Source organism: Phascolarctos cinereus, unplaced genomic scaffold (genome assembly GCF_003287225.1).
Source record: "Phascolarctos cinereus isolate Bilbo 61053 unplaced genomic scaffold, phaCin_HiC Scaffold_2;HRSCAF=192, whole genome shotgun sequence".
NCBI classification, from domain to species: Eukaryota; Metazoa; Chordata; class Mammalia; order Diprotodontia; family Phascolarctidae; genus Phascolarctos; species Phascolarctos cinereus.
The window spans coordinates 212,990,941-213,012,608 of NW_027555625.1; the positions used below are offsets into that span (position 1 = coordinate 212,990,941).

At 36.5% G+C, this 21,668-nt stretch overlaps 1 protein-coding gene across 4 annotated transcripts in view; it reads right to left on the minus strand.

The window, feature by feature from the left end:
• Nucleotides 1-21,668, minus strand: part of LTBP1 (latent transforming growth factor beta binding protein 1) — a 467,907-nt gene that overhangs the window by 185,952 nt on the left and 260,287 nt on the right. For all 4 annotated transcript variants that reach the window (XM_020972349.2, XM_020972347.2, XM_020972348.2 and 1 more), the window contains one exon: nucleotides 12,394-12,496. In XM_020972349.2, coding sequence (XP_020828008.1) covers nucleotides 12,394-12,496 — 103 coding nt within the window. The remainder of the gene's footprint in view (nucleotides 1-12,393; nucleotides 12,497-21,668) is intronic.

A 21,668-nucleotide genomic window follows, 5' to 3' on the forward strand; every position in this document is an offset into this window, starting at 1 on the left:
ATACTTTATTTGATCCTCATTGCAGCCCTCTACCAAGTAAATATATAGATATTACCCCCCTTTTATCCACAAGGAAACTAAAGTTCAGATCTTGTCCTCATGGAGCTGGGCTACCTAGCCCAGTGCCCAGCCCAAATCCCAAAACCCGCTGCTTCCCCCCAACTCTGCTGGCTCCTATCAAAAAGTTCATCCCAAAAGATCACATTTAAGAATCGGAGATATTTAAAAGCCTACCTAGTCAGAGTATTAAAGGGAAGCCGTAGTGGACAGAAAGCAGTGGCTCACCAGCCAGTGCAGTTATTAAAGGGATCTGAGCTGAGGACTGAGTCTATCACGTGCTGGCCGGGTGCCCCAGGCAAAGAGCTCTCAGTGACCCAGGAAACTCTAGAAGCTAACATGCAAAGCAGCTGTTTCTCAGCTAGGGGGTGGGGGTGGGAGGGCGATGGGGTGGAATTGGGGGGAGTCACACCCCCAGAACTCCCTAAACCAATGAAATATCTGATTCAGGCCAAAAAAAGCCCTTGGTAGAAAGGCAAAAAAATATTTTCCAAGGGTATCTATTATATTAATTCAAGTTTGACTGCTTTCAAAATTTGGGAGATTATACTTAAATGTCTGCACAAACATGTCTTTGACCTTCCTTTTTTGGTGTTTTCCACATTGCACAAGACACATATTCCTAAGAAGTTTGAGGGATTTTATTTTCACGCCCTATGATTAATTTTTTTCTCAAGGAAAAAAGTTTTCTGATAATCAAGTAATTCCTCCCCCCACCCCAAACTTATTTGCATTTTAAAATCTGGATTTTCATACACTATGAGATCTCTGTCATCCAGCTACTGAGAAATAGAATCCTCCAGTAAACAGAATATATATTCAAACATGGAAGTCAGAGAAAGAAATTGGGAGGAACCTATACAGTTAAAATGGTTACTTCAGTTGATAGGTTCATGAATTAGCACATTCACAAAGATTAAACTAAAAGTTAATCCCAAAAGGCATTGCAGAAGAGTGGGGAAGATTAAAAGAGGAAAAAAGGGCAGTATCTAGAGGGAGGAAAGATAGCAGGACAGTAGTTTAAAAAAGAAAAAAGGAAAGTGATAAAATATGGAAAACAATGATAGAAGAAATGGGCAAAAAAGTCACAGTTAACATAAAAAAATCAGTTATCCAGAACATCCCATTCCAGTACTGTTAGTTAACCAAATTCTAATTTTATAAAGTGAGGTATGCCTGGACTCTCATGGCATCATCAGACCCAAGCTGGAAAGAACCTGAGAGGTAATTTATTACAAGACCTCTTGGGTGTACAAAAATTATGAGAACACTAGGTTTATTACAAGAGAAATGAACATGCATGGGGAACCCAAAGCATTCACAATCCATACAGAAGATGAAATATTTATAACAGTAGGAAAGAGAGGAAGATGTACCAGAAATCTCCACCTAAGTGGCATAGCATGGGAGGGGAAAAGGTGCAGTAAAAGGTGGAATAAGGATAAAACCCCCACTGAAGGAGAGGAGCAAGGTGATGGCAAAAGTCATCTTTTCCCTTGGGAATTGCTGGACTATGAAGATAGGATGGTCTGCTTGTCTATGAGGGTCCCAGCTGCGCAAGCAGTTTCCCAGCCTAGTACAGATTGACTGGTCCTGTCCTGACTCTCAAGGACACACAGGGATTCTAGTTTGGGATACAAACAGTTAATTATGGGGGAGGGGGGTGTGCTTGACACATTCAGAGCCTCCTGCACACTCTAGATCCAGTGTTTCTAGAAAATATGGTTACTCAAAAAGACAAGTTTAGAGGATCCTTTAACATTCCTTAACATTTTAAAGTTGAGAAAATCTAGACCCAGGGAAGTGAAGCAAGTTGCCCAGTTTCCACAGCCAAAAGTGGCAGAGCCAAGTTTCAAACCCATAGCCTCTGACTCCAGAGCCAGAATTCTCTTCGTTATTCCACTACACACCTATTCCACTCAATAAGAGGAATAAATGAGTATTTTTTTCTTTTCCATAATGAACTGGCTAATGATAGAACATAGGCTAAATTAAAAGAGAAGCAATGCAATAGGCATATTAAGCACTTACTATGTTCTGGGCATTCTGCTATGTGGCAGAGATACAAAAAACAAAAATGAAAAAGACCCTGCTATCTAAGGAAACAATGTCTTGAAGATCAGTACAGCCTGGTAGGATTGGGGGAAGGGTGGCTCTGGAAGAGAAGAGAAAGAGATTTTTATTCTATTCACCCACAGAGCATATATAAATTACTTATTGTCAGTAGGAGTAGGAGTGATTACCCATGGACCTTTCTTTTTAGGGGCAGCTAGGCGACACAGTGACTCTGGCCTCAGATACTTGCTAGCTGTGAGACCCTGGACATATCACTCAACCTTGGTTACCTCAGTTTCCTCATTTGTAAAATAAGCTGAAGAAGGAAATGGCAAACCACTCCAGTATCTCTGCCAAGAAAGCCCCAAATGGGGTCACAAAGAGTTGGTCAAGACTGAAAAACAACTGAACAACTTTTCTTTCTCTTAATGTTCTTCTTCCCCCTCTCCCCCATCATCCTCTAGAAGAGCAAGATGGCAGGTGAAGCTAAGGGAAGAGGAAACACAAATGGACATTGGTGGGAAATGAAAAATCACCAGCACCAGCAGTCAGTCCTGACTATCATTAGAATGTAAGTTCCTTGAGGGCAGGTGCTATTTTTCATATTTGACTCTGTGCTGTGTCCTACATGCACTACAAACTAACAAATGCTTCAATAATTGATCCTGAGTTAGTTGGTTAGGGCTTTAGAAATTCTTCATAGTCCAGGCAAAAAGTGGACTTTTGTCATACTTGCATACTCTGCAGATTTCCCCACTCCCAATGTATCTTCCATGATTTCTTAGTTTTCTACCTAGCAAAGTGGCTAAGGCCCTTATTCAGAACCTTTCAAGTATTTTAAATAGTTAAAACCAAGTTAAATTTTCTCAAAAGAAAAAAAAACAATGTGTATCAGTAGCATGGGGTCCTTCTCAATGTAGGCAAACAGAATTTTCAAGAGCTACCTAAAGAACCTCAAACGGTTGATAGTTTAAAAGAGGTCATCTAGTCCAACCTCCTAATTTTACAGATGAGGAAAATGAGTCCTAGAGAGAAGTGACTCATCCAGAGTTAAACAATGAGTACAAGAGCTGGGCCCAGAACTGTAGTCTCTTGACTCTTGGCCAAGACTCTTTTCTCTAACCACACTGCCTCATGAGAAAATCATGAAGCACTGAACCATGGAGGATTAAGCCAAAGTAAGTCTACTCTCTTTCGAAATGCATATGATTTAGAAAGTAATACTAACCCAGGAAAGTTTTCAAAATGACATAAGAAGAATGTGACCCTGAATGTGTTTCTTGGGAATGAATCACCCAAAATACACCAAGTACAGTAAATGTCAAGGTGTTAATAAGGTCACTGCATTCCTAATCCACACTGTCAGTTCTCAGGATAGGTCAACTGGATTTATTTTGTATTTATGTGAAATGAACCAATGTTTGAATCCATTCAGTAAAAAAGGACAGTATAATCTCAGAGCTGGAAGGGACGTTGGCAGCAATCTACACCAAACCACACCTGAAAAGGAATCCCCTCTGTGGCACCCTTGAGAAGTGGTCATCTAGACTTCCTTTGAAAAGCTTCTAGTTAGAGGCAACCCACTTCCTCCCAAGGCAGCCCTTTCCGACTCCAATTTTAAACAAGTGTTTTGTTTTGGCTTTTTCCTGACATCAAGCTAAAATTTGCCTCTTTGGAAACTTCCACCCATCACCCTTGTTTATGTCTTCTGGAGCCAAACAAACCCGGTCTAATCCATCTTCTCCCTGAGACACTTGAAAGCAGCTGCCCAGTCCACCTCTGAACCTTCGCTCCCTTGAGCTAAAAAAACAGTTTCTTCCAATATAGAGATCATAACACAGGGATATTAACAAAGCTATATGAAATAGCTCTGTTAGTACCAATGAGTTATTATGCATCAGGATTGGATGGAAATAACACATGATTAGAAGTTAGGAGATAAGGGTACTAATCTCAGCACTGAAAGAATGAAGCATTTATTAAGTGCTTACTATGTGTGAAGCACTGTACTAGGCTCTGAGGATACGAAAAGCAAAGGAAGGCAATCCTGGCTCTGAAGGAGCTCGCCTTCTAATGAAGGAAACTTGGAAAATATGGAAAATTTGGTTACAACAGGTGGAAAGGTTCAGTCATTCAGCAATAAAGCAGAGAACTACAGCTAGCTATCTGAATAAGCTAGGCAAGTCATTTACCTCTCCAAGTCAAACCTTCTCCATCTACAAAAAAGGGAGCTGGACTAAATGATATGATCTCTGAGATTACTCAGCTGTAATCTGCCATGAAACCACATATTCCAGGGGCAGCTAGGTGGTGCAGTGGATAGAGCTCTGGCCTTGGAGTCAGGAGTATGTGAGTTCAAATCCAGTCTCAGACACATGTCACTTACTAGCTGTGTGACCCTGGGCAAGTCACTTAACCCCGATTGCCTCACCAAAAAGCAAAAAGAAAAAAGAAAAAAAAGAAACCATATATTCCAGACACAAATAACAAAGGGTTAGAACTTAAAGGGAGTGAAGCAGGAATGCAGCTGGAAGGGTTCTCTCTCAAAAATCACCTCCATCACACCTCTGCACTGTCAAATTTGAAAGAGGACAAGAAAAAGGAAAAGAGAAAAGAGGGAAAGAAGAGAATTAAGAAGAGGGTTGGGCAGATACCCTAAAAGCACATGCTCAGGTCAGAATTAAAGCCATTAAAAGGAGTTCTTAGCCTGAAGGCCAATGACCTTATTTTAAGTATCTCTTACACATGTTTTTCAATATAATTGTTTTCCTGTGTAATTCTATGTATTTTTATTTTATGTACTTAGAAAAACTATTCTGGAAGCAGTCTATAGGTTTCATCAGAATGACATGGGGTCCATGACACACAAAGAAGTTAAATACCCCTGCACTTGAAAAAAAAAACAACAAAAACAATCCTGTCTCCTTCATCCATGCAAAGGAATATGATTAGCTTTCCTCTCCTCTGAGACACACTAACACATAAAATGCACATATGCAAATAGAGCACAGAAATAAGGGCCACAGTTACTGTTTAAGTGAAAAAACTGAGACATTGTGAAGATGCTGAGTTAAAAGGATTTAAGTAGTTCAGGGGGAAAAAAGGGAAATGATGCCTTTTCATCTGCAATGTAAAACACTTTCCTATAAGATTTAGAAAGTGATTCTGAGAAGACAGCAGAGTAGGTGCCTGGTCAGAAAATAATAGTCAGAAGGACCTGAGGCCTGGGGCACCATTCCCCTTACCTTGGGACTAGAACCTGATTATGATAATAAGCTGCAAAAAATTTTAAAAATAAAATAAAATAAAAATGAGTAAGAAAAGGAGAAAGAACCTGACCATAGACAGCTATTATGGAGATAGAGAAGATCAGAGGAAGATAGTGAAGTTAAAAAAGCAATTCCTATTTCAAAGAGAAACATCAAATGGTCACAAGCCCAAAAAGAGTTCTTGGAAGAATTTAAAAGAACTACAAAAATCAAATAAGAGAGATCAAGGAAAAATTAGGGAAAAAATAAGAGCAATCCAAGAAAATCAAGAAAATTATGAAAAGAAACTCAACTACCAAAAAAAAAAATTCAAAAATTTAAGGAAGAAAATAAGTCCTTGAAAATTAGAATTGGACAAGGGAAGGTTAATGATGTTATAAGACATCAAGAAATAATAAAATAAACTCAAAAGAATGAAAACAGAATATGTGAAACATCTCATTAGAAAAACAAATTATCAAGAAGAGACAATATAAGAATTGTTAGACTACCTGAAGGTTACAATCAAAAAAGGAATCTTGATACAATATTACAAGAAATTATTAAGGTAAATTGCTCTGAAGTTCTAGAACAAAAGGGTAAAGTAGAAATAGAAAAAAATCCACTGATCACTACCTGAAAGAGATCCCAGGAGGAAAACTTACAGGAGTATCATAGCCAACTTTCAAAGCTCCCAGGTTAAGAAGAAAATATTACAAGCAACAGAAGAAAAACAATTTAAATACTGCAGAGCTGCAATCAAGATCACATCTACATTAAAATACCATATGTCTTAGAACTTTATATTCCCAGGAGCAAAAGAGCTGGGGTTCTGATCAAAAATAACTTAGCTAGAAAAGTTGAGTATAATCCTGAACAAAAAAGAAATAAACTAGATGCATGAGGAAAGATAAGGTAAATAAGAAGAGAAGGATATTAAAAAAGTAGGATGGAGGGAAACACACAACTAGTAAGTTTAATATCAAATGTGAATAGTATGAACTCACCCATAAAATGGAAACAGATTCAAAATCAGAATCTGGCAATATGTTGTTTATAAGAAACACGATTAAAATGAGATACATACAGAGTTAAAATAAAGGTTGGAGAAGATTTCTTTTTGCTTTGTCTGATATAAAAAAAAGCAAAGGTAGCAATCATAATTTCAGATAAAGTTAGAGCTAAAATATATTTAATTAAAAGAGATAAACAGGGAAACTACACTATATGTCACCAATATTATTCAACATTGTTTTAGAAATTCTATCAGTAGCAATAAGAAAAAGACATTGAAGGAACCAGAATGGGAAATGAGATAAAAAACTATCTTTTTTGCAGACAATATGATAATATATTTGGAAAATCCTGAAGATTCAACTAAAAAAGTTAGTTGAAATAATTACTAATTTTAGCAAAGTAGTAGGATATAAAATAAATCCACATAAATCATCAGCATTTTTATATATCACCAACAAAAACCTATAAGAGGAGATAGCATACCATTTAAAATAACTGTAGACAGTATAAAATACCTGGGAGTATACCTGCCAAAACACAGCCAGAAACTACATGAACATAATTATAAAACATTCTTTATACAGATAAAATCAGAATTAAATAACTAGAGAAATATTCATTGTTCATGGATTTGCAAAGCCAAATAAAAATGACAATTTTTACCTTATTTATTAATTCAATGCCATCCCAATTAAATTACCAACAAACTATTTTACTAAATTGGAAAAATAATAACAAAATTCATTTGGAAGACAAAAGGTCAAGAATTTCAAAGAAACCAACAGGAAAAAAATATATACATATATATATATATATAATATATATACACATATACATATATATACATATACATATATATGCATGTATATGTATATGTATATGTATATGTATATGTACATGTACATGTACATGTACATGTATATGTATATGTATATGTATATGTATATGTATATGTATATGTATATGTATATGTATATGTATATGTATATGTATATAGGAAGGAAGTTTAGCAGTACCAGATCTTAAATTATATTATAAGGTAATAATTATCAAAATTATTTGGTACTGGCTAAGAAATAGAAAGGCAGACCAGTGGAACAAAGTGACATACAGTACACAGTAGTGAATGATTTTTGTGTTTGACAAATGCAAAGATTTAAGTTTGGGAGATAAGAATTCATCATTTGGTTTAAAAAGAAAAATTGTTGGGAGAGCTGGAAAGCAGTCTGGCAGAAATTTGGTATAGACCAATATCTTAAACCATTTACTAAGACAAGGTCAAAATGGATACATGACCTAGATATAAAGGGAGATATCCCAAGAAAATTAAAACATGGAACATATAACCTATCAAACATAGACAGGAGAACAATTTATGAATAAACAAGAGATAGAGAGCATTGTGAAGTGTAAAATGGATAGTTTCAATTATATTCAATTAAAAAGGTTTTGTACAAATAGAATCAATGTAGCCAAGATTATAAAGAAAGCAGAAAATTGGGGGGAAATTTGATAGACAATCTCTCATATAAAGGCCTCATTTCTCAAATATATAGAGAACTTTGTCAAATTTATAAAAGTACAAGTCATTCCTCAACTGATAAATGGTCAAAGGATATGAACAGTTTTTGATAAAGAATCAAAAATACATATAGTCATAGGACTACATGATCATGAAGAAATGCTCTACATACTTATTGATTAGAAAAATGCAAACTGGGGCAGCTAGGTGGCACAGCGCATAGAGCACCAACTCTGAAGTCAGGAGGACCCGAGTTCAAATCCGGCCTCAGACCAAACACTTGACACTTACTACCTGTGTGACCCTGGACAAGTCACTTAACCCCAATTGCCTAAAAACAAAAAAAAATTTTTTTTGAATGCAAATTAAAACAACTTTGAAATACCATCTTAGACCTATCAGATTGGCTAAAATGACAGAGGCTCTTCAACTGGGGAATGGCTATACAAGCTGTGGTATGTGATTGTGATGGAATGCTTCTGTGCTAGAAGAAATGATAAGCTGGTTGACTTCGGAAAAACAGGGAAAGACTTGCATGATATAATGAAAAGCAAAATGAGCAATACCAAGAGAATGTTGTACATGGTACCAGAAATATTGTACTAAGAACAACTTTGAATGACTAATTAAATCTTGAGTATCATAAATACTCAAACCAACTACAAAGGACATATGAAGGAAGATGCTATGCACCTTCAGAGAAAGAACTGATAAATAAAAGTATATATAGTATGGTTCTACACATGTGTGTGTGTGTATGTATATATATATATATATATATATATATAATTGTAGCCTTTGCTAGGGTAGGGAGGGGAAGAAGGGAGAAAAATATATAATGTATAATATATTATTAAATATAATTGATAAATTAGAATAAATATAATAAAATATAACAATAAAATGTGTACAGCAAGGGAAAAGAAGATTTAAGGAACCAAAGGAAGTGTGTGAGCAAAAAGGAAGGAGAAAAAGGAAGAAGGAGACATGTGAAATGAGGAGTTTTCTATGAACCTGTCAAAAGTAAGAAAAAAGAAAATTTTTAAATGTATGCCCTTCTTTGGTTTGTTTGGCACAGTAGTTGCAAGTGATAATAGGGACTATTAACTACTTACCCACTTGACATAAAATGCACAGTATAGACTACACTGTCAAACAAGGCCTTGAAGGGCACAGGGGTCATTTCTTAGCATAAACATACAATAATAATAACAATAGCAACTCACATTTATATAGTAATTTAGATTTGTAAAGGCTTTTCAAATATCTCATTTCATTCTCACAACACTCCTAGGAGGTGCTATTATTCCCATTTTACAGATAAGGAAATTAAAGCATGAAGAGACAAAATGACTTGCCCAAGGTCACAAAGCTACTAAGTCCATGACACTGTATTTGAATGGAGATCTTCCTGACTCCAGGCCCAGGTCTCTACCCACTGCACCACTTGCTTTGTTCAAAAAATAAATCCTTTGGTTCTAAATTTAGTTATGAGAATTAGTCAAAGACTCAAAATTGACTTATTAAATGTAACCACAAGGTCAGTCTCCTTCCTTAAAAAGATCCCCATCCCCCACCTCTCACTCCCCCATCCCCTTCCAATGAACAAAATTTTTTTTAAAAATGAACTTCAAGAAAGATTTCAATAAGTATAAGAAACATAAGAGTTCAAGGGAAGCAGAGAATCTATAAAAGAAACAATTCTGAAGGTACAAGTTCAAATTTTAACAGTGCATATAGAGGAAAGCCAGAAAAGCAACATGAAGTGCCAAGATGGCTCAACTGAGAGCCAAACAGAGACCTGTATGGTAACTGGGAATATTAGAGAGAAGGAGAAAAAAGAGATGAGCAAAGAAAGAGAGAAGGAAGGAAGGAAGGAAGGAAGGAAGGAAGGAAGGAAGCAAGGAGGGAAAGAAGAAAGGAAGGAAGGAAGGAAGGGGGGGAGGAAGGAAAGAAGGAAGGAAGGGAGGGAGGGAGGGAGAGAGGGGGGGAAGGGAAGAGGGGTTGAGGGGGAGAAGGGAGAGATAGAAAGAAAGAGAGAGAGACAAATAGACAGACAGAGACAGACAGAGAGAGAGAAGAGGAAGGATGAGATAGATTATCAAGCAATGTCATTTAGAAGAATAACAAGAGCCTAGGTTTGAGTTTCTGGAACTGACATTCGTTGACCTTAGGCAAATCAGTTCACCTCTCTGGCACTTCACACTCTCTTTTCCTCATATACTCAATGAGGAGGTTAGACAAGATAATTTCTAAAAGTCCCTTCCAGATTAAAATTTATGGTCCTGTGAAACAGTGTAACCCTGCCACGATCAACAGTGAACAGCAAATTGGAATTAAATATCTATTGACCTAAAAACATGCTACACGAGATGAACAGAGTTTTAGGCTAAACCACTGTTGAAATTGAATTGGAAGTAATAAGGAAGATGTCAGTGCCCTTTCACCTCTCAGACCCCAAAAGAAAAGAAACCAGACTGGAAAGTGATGTCAAAAATACAACTTTTGGGGGCAGCTAGATGGTGCAGTGGATAGGGCAGGCCCTGGATTCAGTAAGACCTGAGTTCAAGTGTGACCTCAGACACATAACACTCGCTAGCTGTGTGACTCTGGGAAAATCACTTAACCCCAATTACCTCACCAAAAAAAAAATACAATTTTTGCTGACCCCTAACTAAGAAGTACCTTTGGCATTTTCTGTAATCAAAAACCCACACAATTTTGTTACAGAGCTGAAGACACAAGAACCCCTAGGGGAATTCTGATAAAAACTTAATTCTTATGTTTTTATGTAGTAGATGTCTACTTCTTACAGGAAAAACACACCATCAGACACAAAGGGAAAGGAACCTAGGGATACCTGAAGCCTCCAGTCCCTCTGTTTGTAGGAGAACTGTTCCTCCTGCAGGCACTACATCATTCTACCTCCAGCAGAAAAAAGTTCTGCTTGCACCTCCTTATTAATGTGTACTGGCTGTAAGTAGACGCAGTGTGCGGAATGGGCTGGTACATTCCTCAGGGCCACTGACATTCGCGACTGCTTCCATGCCTCCGCAGTTCAGCTGCACTTCTTCCAACACTATGCTGACTTAAATACTTCAAGGATATGTGTTTTTTTGATGTGGGTATCTCTATAATCACATAGATTGCAATACTATACACACACACACAAGAATCAGTAAATGGTCTTCCAGAGTTTCTATGGCCAAAAACTTTATTACTAGTTGGGTCAGATTAGTGTAGTGCCTTTCCAGATTTAGATAGGCTTGTCTTCAGACTTCAGACAAAACAATCCATCCTTGGACCTGTATGTGAATCCTTCTCAGCCCCAAACTTCATAAGACCTATCAGTGCTGCCACTCGGTTGGCATTTTCTCTGAGAAGGGAAGGTTAACCTACAACTCATGATAAGGCATTAGGTTAGGAATATTGCGGAGACTGTCACTCTAATAAGAGGAAATGATCAGAGACTAGTCGAATCTCAGTTGTAACTCAAATAAATAGGGTTTGATAACATATATCTTAGAGTATCTGAGAGGCTGGTTGTGATATAGCCTTACAGGCTATAGTTTTGAAAGGAAGAGTAAGAAGTTGTTGTTCAGTCGTTTCCAAATCTTTGTGACCCCATTTGGGGTTTTCTTGGCAAAAGTTCTAGAGTGCTTTTGCCCTTTCACCAACTCATTTTACAGATGAGGAAACTGAGACAAATAGAGTTAAGTGGCTTGCCCAAGGTCACACAGCTAGTAAGTGTCTGAGACCAGATTCGAACTCAGGAAGAAGATGAGTCTTCCTGAATTTAAGCCCAGCACTCTAACCATTATACTTATACCACCTAGCTGCCCCAAGAAAGATGTTAACACTCTATTAATTGCAGATTCTCTCAGTTCATGTCAACAACCATTTATTTTACAACACATTTAGCTTAGTTATGTTTTCTACCAGTAAAATTTCTCTCAAAAATCAATAGAATCAGAAAGGGAGAGATAGCAAGTATGGACATGAATGTAAATTTGGCTCCTAAAGCTTCCTTCAAGCACAGCCACCCAATTGAGCATTTAGAACTTAGAAGACTTTGAGCATTCATTTATGATTTTAAAAGGCCATTTTCATGTTTCTTCATAGAAGGTACATTCCTTTAATTCAGAACCTCCACACAAACTTTTTTTAATGTAACCCAGAGGGAAATAGCAAAATCATTCAAAACTATGAGCCTAGTTTTTAAAAAACTGTAACTATACAATGCCAGTTCAATAACAAGAGGATATTAATTGAAACTTTCTCAGTCTTGAAAAGCTTCCAGGAATGAGAGTATCTATCACCTTTTTTGGAATTCAAGTGATATAATTTTGTGGGAAACTTTCAATTTTATTAAAGTATATACTATATATATATTAATTAACTGCCTACTGCATACAAGGCACTGTGCTATGTGCTAAAATTAAACAAGTACGTTGAAAGATTTGTAAAAAAATAAAAATAAACTAGAAAAAGTACCTGGCTTCTTGGGACATTTCTGGCATTTGTGAAAGCCCCATGAAGTGCCCACGGTGCCACAGCAGTCTTCTTGCTTTGAAAGTCCAGGGAGTGCTTTACCACACTGCAATGATTAAGTGTGAAAAAAGAAAGTTAATATTAGTGTAAAAAACACTGAGCTCTAGAATACTGCAGCATTTCACAGTCACATAATAAAATAGTTCCCTTGTTATCCATAGAGTTGGGGAAAGGTTTTTGTTTGGTTATTTAAGCAACTTTTAAACAAAAGCCAAAACAGACTTATGTGTCACTAAAAATGAATATTTCCAAGTAAGTAATCCCTTCTCTGGCACTTTTAAGCCAATGACTCAGAAAAATCTGTCACTATTCAGGGCACTTAACAAAACTTTTAAAGTTCCCTGAATACCCTCTCTTTTTTTTTTCTTTTAAAGAAAAGACATAAGTTTAACGGAGAGTTTTAGATGTCTTTTTTCAACTTTATTTTGGTACTCTTAGTGGCATGCTTAAAGGCTAAACATGACTCACAAAGTCCTGGCCTCTATGACGTTCACAATTTTGTTATCACAGAGGAACATGTGGCAATGAGGCAGGGCTGACTGGGAATGGCCTGATTCTAGATGCCAGCTATGTGGACAAGTCTGACACATATCACAGATATAAACAGGTGAGAACACAAATCCAGCTAAATCAACAAGAGACAAGCTGGTACTTTCATAGCCAGAAAAGTAAGGTCTACTGTTTGAGAAGTCAGAAAAGTTGTTGAGAACAGAAATAGTGTGCAAACTCAATGAACTAGTATCACGATAAACTCTTTTTCCACTATGCCCTGTTTTGCAAGTCAGAATGTGTTTATGATTTAATTACCATTTTTAATCAGTTAAATTGGAAAACTTAATATCCCCCATTTACAGTAAGCATCATTACATTTACATTCATTTACTGTGCCACATAGGTGCTGCTTAAGTAAAAGTCAAACAATGAAGACTTTCTGCTGTCTACATTCAAGACTTAAATTCCAATTTTCACCTTGGTTTCCTCAAATTTTCAATTCAAAAGAGTGAAAACAAGCAGTTCCTATCTCTTGGATCTCAAAAAAATCAAGGTGCAAGTTTTCATTGCACAATTTAGGCCCCTTCATTCCACTGCTTTATTTTTACAGGTCCACAGCCAAAAACAGGACAGGCTATATCCAAATCTGTTAAGGGGCAGGGTAGGCACTATCACAATACTAATGGATTTTAATTAATCTAGACCCATGTAGCACAAGAATGAATTGAAAGTGAATGAAAGAAATCATGGTTTAAATGAGGAAAGATGGGAGAAATTTACATGTGCCATATTAGTTTTGTGTTGTTTAGTTGTGTCCAACTCTGAACTCTGTTACCCCATTAGGGGTTTTCTTGGCAAAGATAACAAAGTGGTTTGCCATTTCCTTCTCCAGCTCATTTTACAGATGAGGAAAACAAAGTTAAATGACTTGCCCAGGGTCACACAGCTAATAAGCATCTGAGACCACATTTGAACTCAGGAAAATGAGGCTTCCTGACTACAAGCCTGGCACTCTATCCACTGCACCACCTAGTTGCCCCAACACAATTTTAAGTTTCCTTAATAGAAATTTAGAATGCAGAAAGTTGTAGTCCTAATTAAGCAATCTATTTCTGGAGTATTGTGTTTAGTTCCAGATGCCACCTTTTAAGAGAAAACTTGACAAATTCGTGTATTCAAAGATGGAACACCAGAATGGTGCAAGGTCCAAAAAGCAAGCTATATGAGGAACAGGATGTTTAACTTAGAGAAGACAAAGGGGGAAGAGGGGATAACCTAAAAACTATTTTCAAATATCTGAAGAATTTTCCCATGGAATAGAATGTCACCTTGTTTAAGTGTTGCATCAGGGGAGGGGATTCTGGGAAGATGGAGGAATAGGTCAGAAAATTCCAAGCTCTCCAGATTTCCTCCACAAACAAAACAAAATAGGAGCTCAGGATGAATGTAGAGCAGCAAAAATAAACAAGAGTTGGGGCAGATCAGCAGTCTCCTTAGGACAACTGGAGAAGACCTGAGGAAAAACCCCAAGATGGAGGTTTGGCCTGAGTGAAATGCAAACACCTCCAGGCTATCTCCCAGGCTACAAGCCCTGGGGGCAGCTGGGTTGGAAGGTAGCCTCAGCCTCAGCCACAGGAGTTCTCACCTCAAAGGCAGTGTGGGGAGGTCAGATATCTGAGCAAGGGAAGACTGAAGGACTTTCTGCTACCAGGGACTCTAGGCCCAGCTGTGCTGCTGAGATGCCATCCCAGGCTGCAGCTGAAGGGTGAAGGTGAGAAAGAACCAGCACCTCCCCCCCATGAATGCAGAAGCAGTTGGAGGGGTAGGGATGCTGCTGGTTGTGGGCACTTATAGGAGAGCTGAGTTCTTGGTTTCAGTTCCAGGCCAGAGGGGAAAACTAAAGGTAATAGCCACTGGAGGGTCCTCAGGGAGCAAAAGCATTCCCAGAATAGTGTGCCTGGGGGCCCTAGCTGTGGCTTGGAGGGGGAAAGGACTAGTGAGGTTGGGCCCTGGATAAAGCTCAAAAAATAACAGTAAAAAGGACCTGAGGCTAGAGACACCAACCCCTACACCCCAGGACTAAAGGTGATTATAATGACAAACTGCTAAAAATAAAAAAGTAAAAGTAAAAGTGAAAATAAAAATGAACACACAGAGGAGAAAGACCCCAACATAGACAGCTACTATGGGAAAAGAGAAGACTGGGATTCACTTTCAGGGAAGGATACTGAAGAAAGAAAAGAAAAACCTCTCCTACCCCAAACAGTAATGTTAAATGGTCACCTTCCCAAAAACAGTTCTTGGAAGAACTTAAAAAGAACTTGAAAAATCAAATAAGAGAGATCAAGGAAAAATTAGGAAAAGAAATAGGAACAATCCAAGAAAGCCAAGAAAATTATGAAAAGAAAGTCAACCAACTGGAAAAGGAGATCCAGAATCTTATGGAAGAAAACAACTCCTTGAAAACTAGAATTGGGCAAGAGGAAACAAATGACATTATAAGATACCAAGAAATAATAAAAAGAATGAAAAAAAAATTGAAGAGAATGTGAAACATCTCATAAGAAAAACAACTGATCTAGAAAACAGATCAAGAAGAAAAGACATAAAAAAATTCAGGCTACCTGAAAACTACAATAAAAAAAAAACAACTCAATACAATAACATGAGAAATAATTAAAGAAAATTGCCCTAAAGTTTTAGAAAAAGAGGGGAAACTAGAAATAGAAAAGAATCCACCAATCACCACCTGAAAGAGATTCCAGGATGAAAAACTACAGGAACATCATAGCCAAATTCCAAAACCCTCAGGTTAAGGAAAAAATATTATGAGCAACAAGGAAAAAAAAACAACAGTTCAAATACTATGGAGCCACAATTAAAATTACACAAGACCTAGCAGCTGCTACACTAAAAGACAGTGGGTCTTAGAACACTATAGCTAGATAGCTAGATAGATAGCTAGATAGAGAGACAGATATATAGATAGATCTATATCTATCTCATCTCAATGGATAGATAGATGGATGGATAGATAAAAGAGCGAAAGAATTGAGGTTGCAGCCAAAGGTCAACTTATCTAGCAAAGTTAAGTATAATCCTGAATAGAAAACATTGACATTCAATGCATTGACAGATTTTCAAGATTTTGTTACAAACAAAAAGATCAGAACTCAATAGAAAATTTGACATACAAAATCCAGGAGAAATGTAAGGTAAACATCAAAGACCAATTACAAGGGATTCAATAAGGACAAAATGTTCACTTTTTATATGTGGAAATACAAACTATATGCTTGAGATGGTCATTAGTAATTGGGCAGTTCAAAAGAAGAATTGAGGAAGAGCTGAGTATGATATGGTGATTCTAAAAAGCAAAATTGTATAGGAAAAGGTATAAAGAGTAATCGTATCATACAAATGAGGTGCAAGGGGAAGAACTGATACATAGGAATCAAATGGAGGTAGGGGGCTGCTAGTGCTGGAACCTTCTTTTCGTCAGATCTGGGTTAAACAGGAAACAACATATACATCTAGAAGGGTATAAAAGTCTTCCAAATTTATAAAGAAATAAGAGGGTGAGGGAATAGGATAAGGAGGAGGGGTGAAGAAGGGTGTGTAGATTAAAATTTAGGAGGTGGGGAAAGAAGAAAAGGGAGGGACCCCTAGAGAAGTGTGTAGAACAAGGAAAAGGAGAGAGGATAAGGAAGAGATTCTTTAAAAGGGAATGGAATAGGGAGGTAGTGATTAGGAAAAAACTAGAGGAGGAGAGGGTAAAAAGAAAGGCTGAGAAAGACAACAGAGAAAAAATAGGATGGAGGGAAACACACAAATAGTAATTACAACTTTGAATATGAATGGGATGAATTCACTTACAAAACAGAAACAGATAGCAGAATGTATTAAAAATCAGCATCTGACTATATGCTTTTCACAAGAAACACATTTGAAAATGAGAGATACACACAGAGTTAAAATAATGGCTGTAGTAGAATGTATGCCTCAGGGGTAGCAATCATGATATTAGACAAAGTCAAAGCTAAAACAGATTTAATTAGAAGAGACAAACAAGGACACTACCTTATGATAAAAGGTAGCATAGATAAGTAAGCAATTTCAATACTAAACTTAAATGCACCAACTACCATCATATCTAAATTTTTAAAAGAAAAGTTTAATGAATTACAGGCAGAAATAGATAGTAGTACAATAATAGTGGGGGACTTTAATCTTCCCCTCTCAGCACTAGATAAATCTAACCAAAAAGTAAATAAGAAAGAAGCTAAGGAAGTGAATAGAATTTTAGATAAGCTAGATATGATAGATATGATAGATATCTGGGGAGAATTGAATAGAAATAGAAAGGAATAGAGCTTCTTCTCAGTGGTACCTGATGCCTTTACAAAAATTGACCATATATTAGGGCACAAAAAATTTATTGCTAAAAGCAGAAATATTCCCTTACAGAATAGCTTCCTTTACAGAACATAATGCAATAAAAATAATATTTAATAAGAGACCCTGGAAACTAAAAAAAACCTAATTGGAGACTAAACAACCTAATCTTAAAGAATTTAGGGGTTAAAAAACAAATAATAGAAACAATCTGTAATTTCATTAAAGAAAATGACAATAATGAAAGAACATATCAAAACCTATGAGATACAGGAAAAGCAGTAATCAGAGGAAAATTTATATCTCTAAGTGCTTATATCAATTAAAAAAGAGGAAAGGGGCAGCTAGGTGGTGCAGAGGATAGAGCACTGGCCCTGAAGTCAGGAGGACCTGAGTTCAAATCCGGCCTCAGACCAAACACTTGACACTTACTAGCTGTGTGACCCTGGGCAAGTCACTTAACCCCAATTGCCTAAAAAAGCAAAAAAAAAAAAGAGAAAAAAAATCAATGAACTGGGTATGTAATTTTAAAAAACTAGAAAAAGAATCAATTTAAAATCCCCAATTAAACACTAAATTAAAGGTGAGATTAATAAAATTGAGTGTAAGAAAACCATTGAATTAATAAATAAAACTGGGAGTTAGTGTTATTGTGAAAAAAAATCAATAAAATAGATAAACTATTGGTTAATGATTTTTAAAGAGAAAACCAAAATACTAATACCAAAAATGAAAAGGGTAAACATATCACTAAAGAAGATGAAATCAAAGCAATTATAAGGAGCTGTTTTGCCCAATTTTAGGCCAATAAATTCAATAGCTTAAGTGAAATGGAAGAATATTTACAAAAAATACAAACTGCCCAGATTAGCAGAAGAGGAAATAGAATATCTAAATAGACCTACTTCAGAAAAAGAAAATTATCCATTTTACCTCTCAGAACACTATTTCTTGTTTGTTCATAAATTGTTCACCTATCCATAAGTCTGATAGGTAATATGTTTCATGTTCTTCAAATTTTCTTGTAATATCTCCCTTTATATCTAGGTCATGTATCCATTTTGACTTTATCTTGGTAAATGGTTTAAGATGTTGGTCTATACCCATTTTCTGCCAGACTACTTCCCAGCTTTCCCAACAGTTTTTACCAGACAATGAATTCTTATCCCAAAGACTTAAGTCTTTACACTTGTCAAACACTGGATAATTATCTTTGCTTCTGTAGATTGTATGTCTACTCTGTTCCACTGGCCTACTTTTCTGTTTCTGAGCCAGTACCAGACAGTTTTGATAATTATTGCCTTATAATATAGTTTAAGATCTGGTACTGCTAAACCTCCTTCCTTTACCTTTTTTTTCATTAATTTCTTTTCTATTCTTGACCTTTTGTTCTTTCAAATTAATTTTGTCATTATTTTTTCCTAGCTCCATAAAATAATTTTTTGATAATTTAATTGGAATGGTGTTGAATACATAGATTAATTTTGGTCAAATTGTCACTTTTATATTGGCTCTGTCTACCTATGAACAATAATTATTTCTCCATTTATTTAGATCTGATTTTATTTGTGTACAAAGTTGTTATGGTTTTGCTCATATAGATCCTGGGTTTGCTGGGTATATTCCCATGTATTTTATACTGTCTAGAGTTATTTTAAATAAGGTATCTCTAGCTATCTCCTCCTACAGGATCATGTTGATAATATATAGGAATGCTGATGATTTATGTGGATTTACTTTATATCCTGCTACTTTGCTAAAATTATTAATTATTTCAATTAACTTTTTAGTTGATTCTAGGATTTTCCAAGTATAGCATCATATTATCTGCAAAAAGAGATAATTTTATCATTTCATTCCCTATTTTGATTCCTTCTATTTCTTTTTCTTTTGCTATTGCTAGCATTTCCAATACAATACTGAATAATATTGGTGACCGTGGGCATCCTTGTTTCATGCTTAATTGTAGCCTTCTTTTTAGGGCAAGGTGGGGTGGGAAGGGAGAGGGGGAAAAAATAAACTAAAAAGTGCACAGTAGAGAACAAAAGAAAACCAACAAGAAGGCAAAGTTAGGCAGCTTTGAAAACAATGTGTAGTATTTATTATATAGGTTTCCTTGAAACAGAAATTTATTGTTTTATATTGACTCCTCTCTTATGATCTGCTGTGTACATGGCAATGCTTTTTTTTTCTTTTCTCATTTTATATTTAAGTGTAAAATTTTCAAATGGCCAAAAAATGTATTGCATCAGAAGACAGAACTAGAACCAAATGGGCAGAAGTTTCAAGGATTGAAGTTTTAAATTAGTAAAAGGAGAACTTTCTAATAGAGCTAACAGTCAATTAGGCAGCCTCATGAAGCAATGAGCTTCATCATCAGTAGGAATATTAAAGCAGAGGAGCAAAGGATGAAAGAAGATTGTGAAAATGATAAATCACTACACTGAGTGGGAGGTTAAGCTAAATGACTTCAAAGGTCACTAAACATATACACATTAACATCTACTATATGCTAAGTACTAAAGATGAAGACAAAAGTAATAAAGTCCCTACTGTCAGGAAACTTAAATTTTACAATATTGTGGAGATGGAACATGTTCATTCATAGAAAAATAAATGCAGTACATGATCTTTATTAAAACACACACACACAATGGGGAATCAAGAAGGGCCTCTTTAAGCAGGTAGCACTTGAAATGAGCCTTGAAGGAATCAAAGGGTTTGAAGAGAGGAAAGTGAAGAGGGAAAGCATTCAGGGAATGTGAGATAGATGGGCTGTGCAAGAGGAAACGAAATGTCATGTATGGGGAACAGTAAGAAGGTCAGTTTGGATAGAAAACAGAGGCCATGGTGAGGAATGATGTGTAATCAGTATAGAAAGACAGGCTGACAAAATGGAAAGAGAGCAGTGGGACCCAGAAAGAATACGTTTGATACATACACATTAAAGCAAGTGGAGAATGATAGCCAGGAAAAGGAGCTTTGGCCTTGGCCATCTAGGACTTAAAGTCCCATCTATGACTTCTCAGTGAACCATAGCACAGCAGACTATCACACCTTTACCAGTATCAATGGTAGTACTGATTAGGCCAGAAGTAGAAAGCAGGAAGGGAAGAGTGAGGGAGGAGGCACAGCATACATGGGAGTAGGGGAATTGTCAAAAGCCTTTTAGATTCTGGTGTCCCCTTAGGATAGATAGGCTGAAGCTCAGGCTGAGGCTAACTAGATATAGAGAGTTATGGTGAGGTTTTACTGACTTATCTTCCAATCCACAGGCCAGGTAGCTCTGTGTCAAGGAATGTACTCTGGCTGAGATACATCTAACAGAGCTGGGTAGACTTTTAAAAATAGGAACAGAGGAAACAAGAGAAACGGAAAAGTACTACATTCTTTTGCTCTATGTTTTCCCCCACATGCCTATATCCAAGACTGTGGACCTTATCCAGAGACCCTCTCATCCAATAATCATGAAAATGGGATATGGGTCAGGAGAAAAAAAACAGCTGAGGAGTAGAGGATACTGAAATGGCTATTATCATCATGCTTTTAGTGCCCCTAATTTCCTTCCCTAGTATATTTCTGAAGAATTAGGTGAGGAGACCTGGAAGTGAAAGTAGCATACACAATCTCCATTCCCTGACCTCCTTGCCAATTACCCAGGAGGTGGTGTTATGCAAATACTACTGGACTAATGCCACTGCCCTCAAGAGGCCTCAGATATATCATTTGTACCTTTTTTTTTAAGGACCATTACTTCAATACTTTAAAAGATCCATCCTTTCATTAGTATGGACACTACTCCTCCAATGACAGGTATTTATTGCTTTATGTACAATTTTCTTGAGTTACTGTCCCAAAAAAGAAGTCACCACCTGATGGCCGGCCTTCTGGTGATGATTTTGTAAAGCTATAAAACCATAAAAGATTTCTTTAAGTCATTTGAAAACTAAAAAAAAAAATTAGAATTAATGGAGTACAAGGGATATTCTTTCCTAAAACATAAATTGCAGGATCCATTTGATACTTGATCTCCATTTAGAGGTAGGGCTAAAGCATTTTCATCATACTAGCAATTAAATTGGTCCAAATCTTCATATAAATACACGAGTTGGAGTAACGCTTCCCAACTCTGATTCATCTGGCTCTTGAGGCTTACAGTTTTTGTCAGTAAAATTGGCAGCAATCACAACTGTGATCCCACTGCTTCAGTAATGAATTGGACCATGGAGGTGGAGCAAGGCTAAAAATGTAAGTATCCTCTCAGTGATTTTTGACTTCTCCCTCGTGATGCAACATTACAGGCACATAACAGAACTTCATTATAACACTAT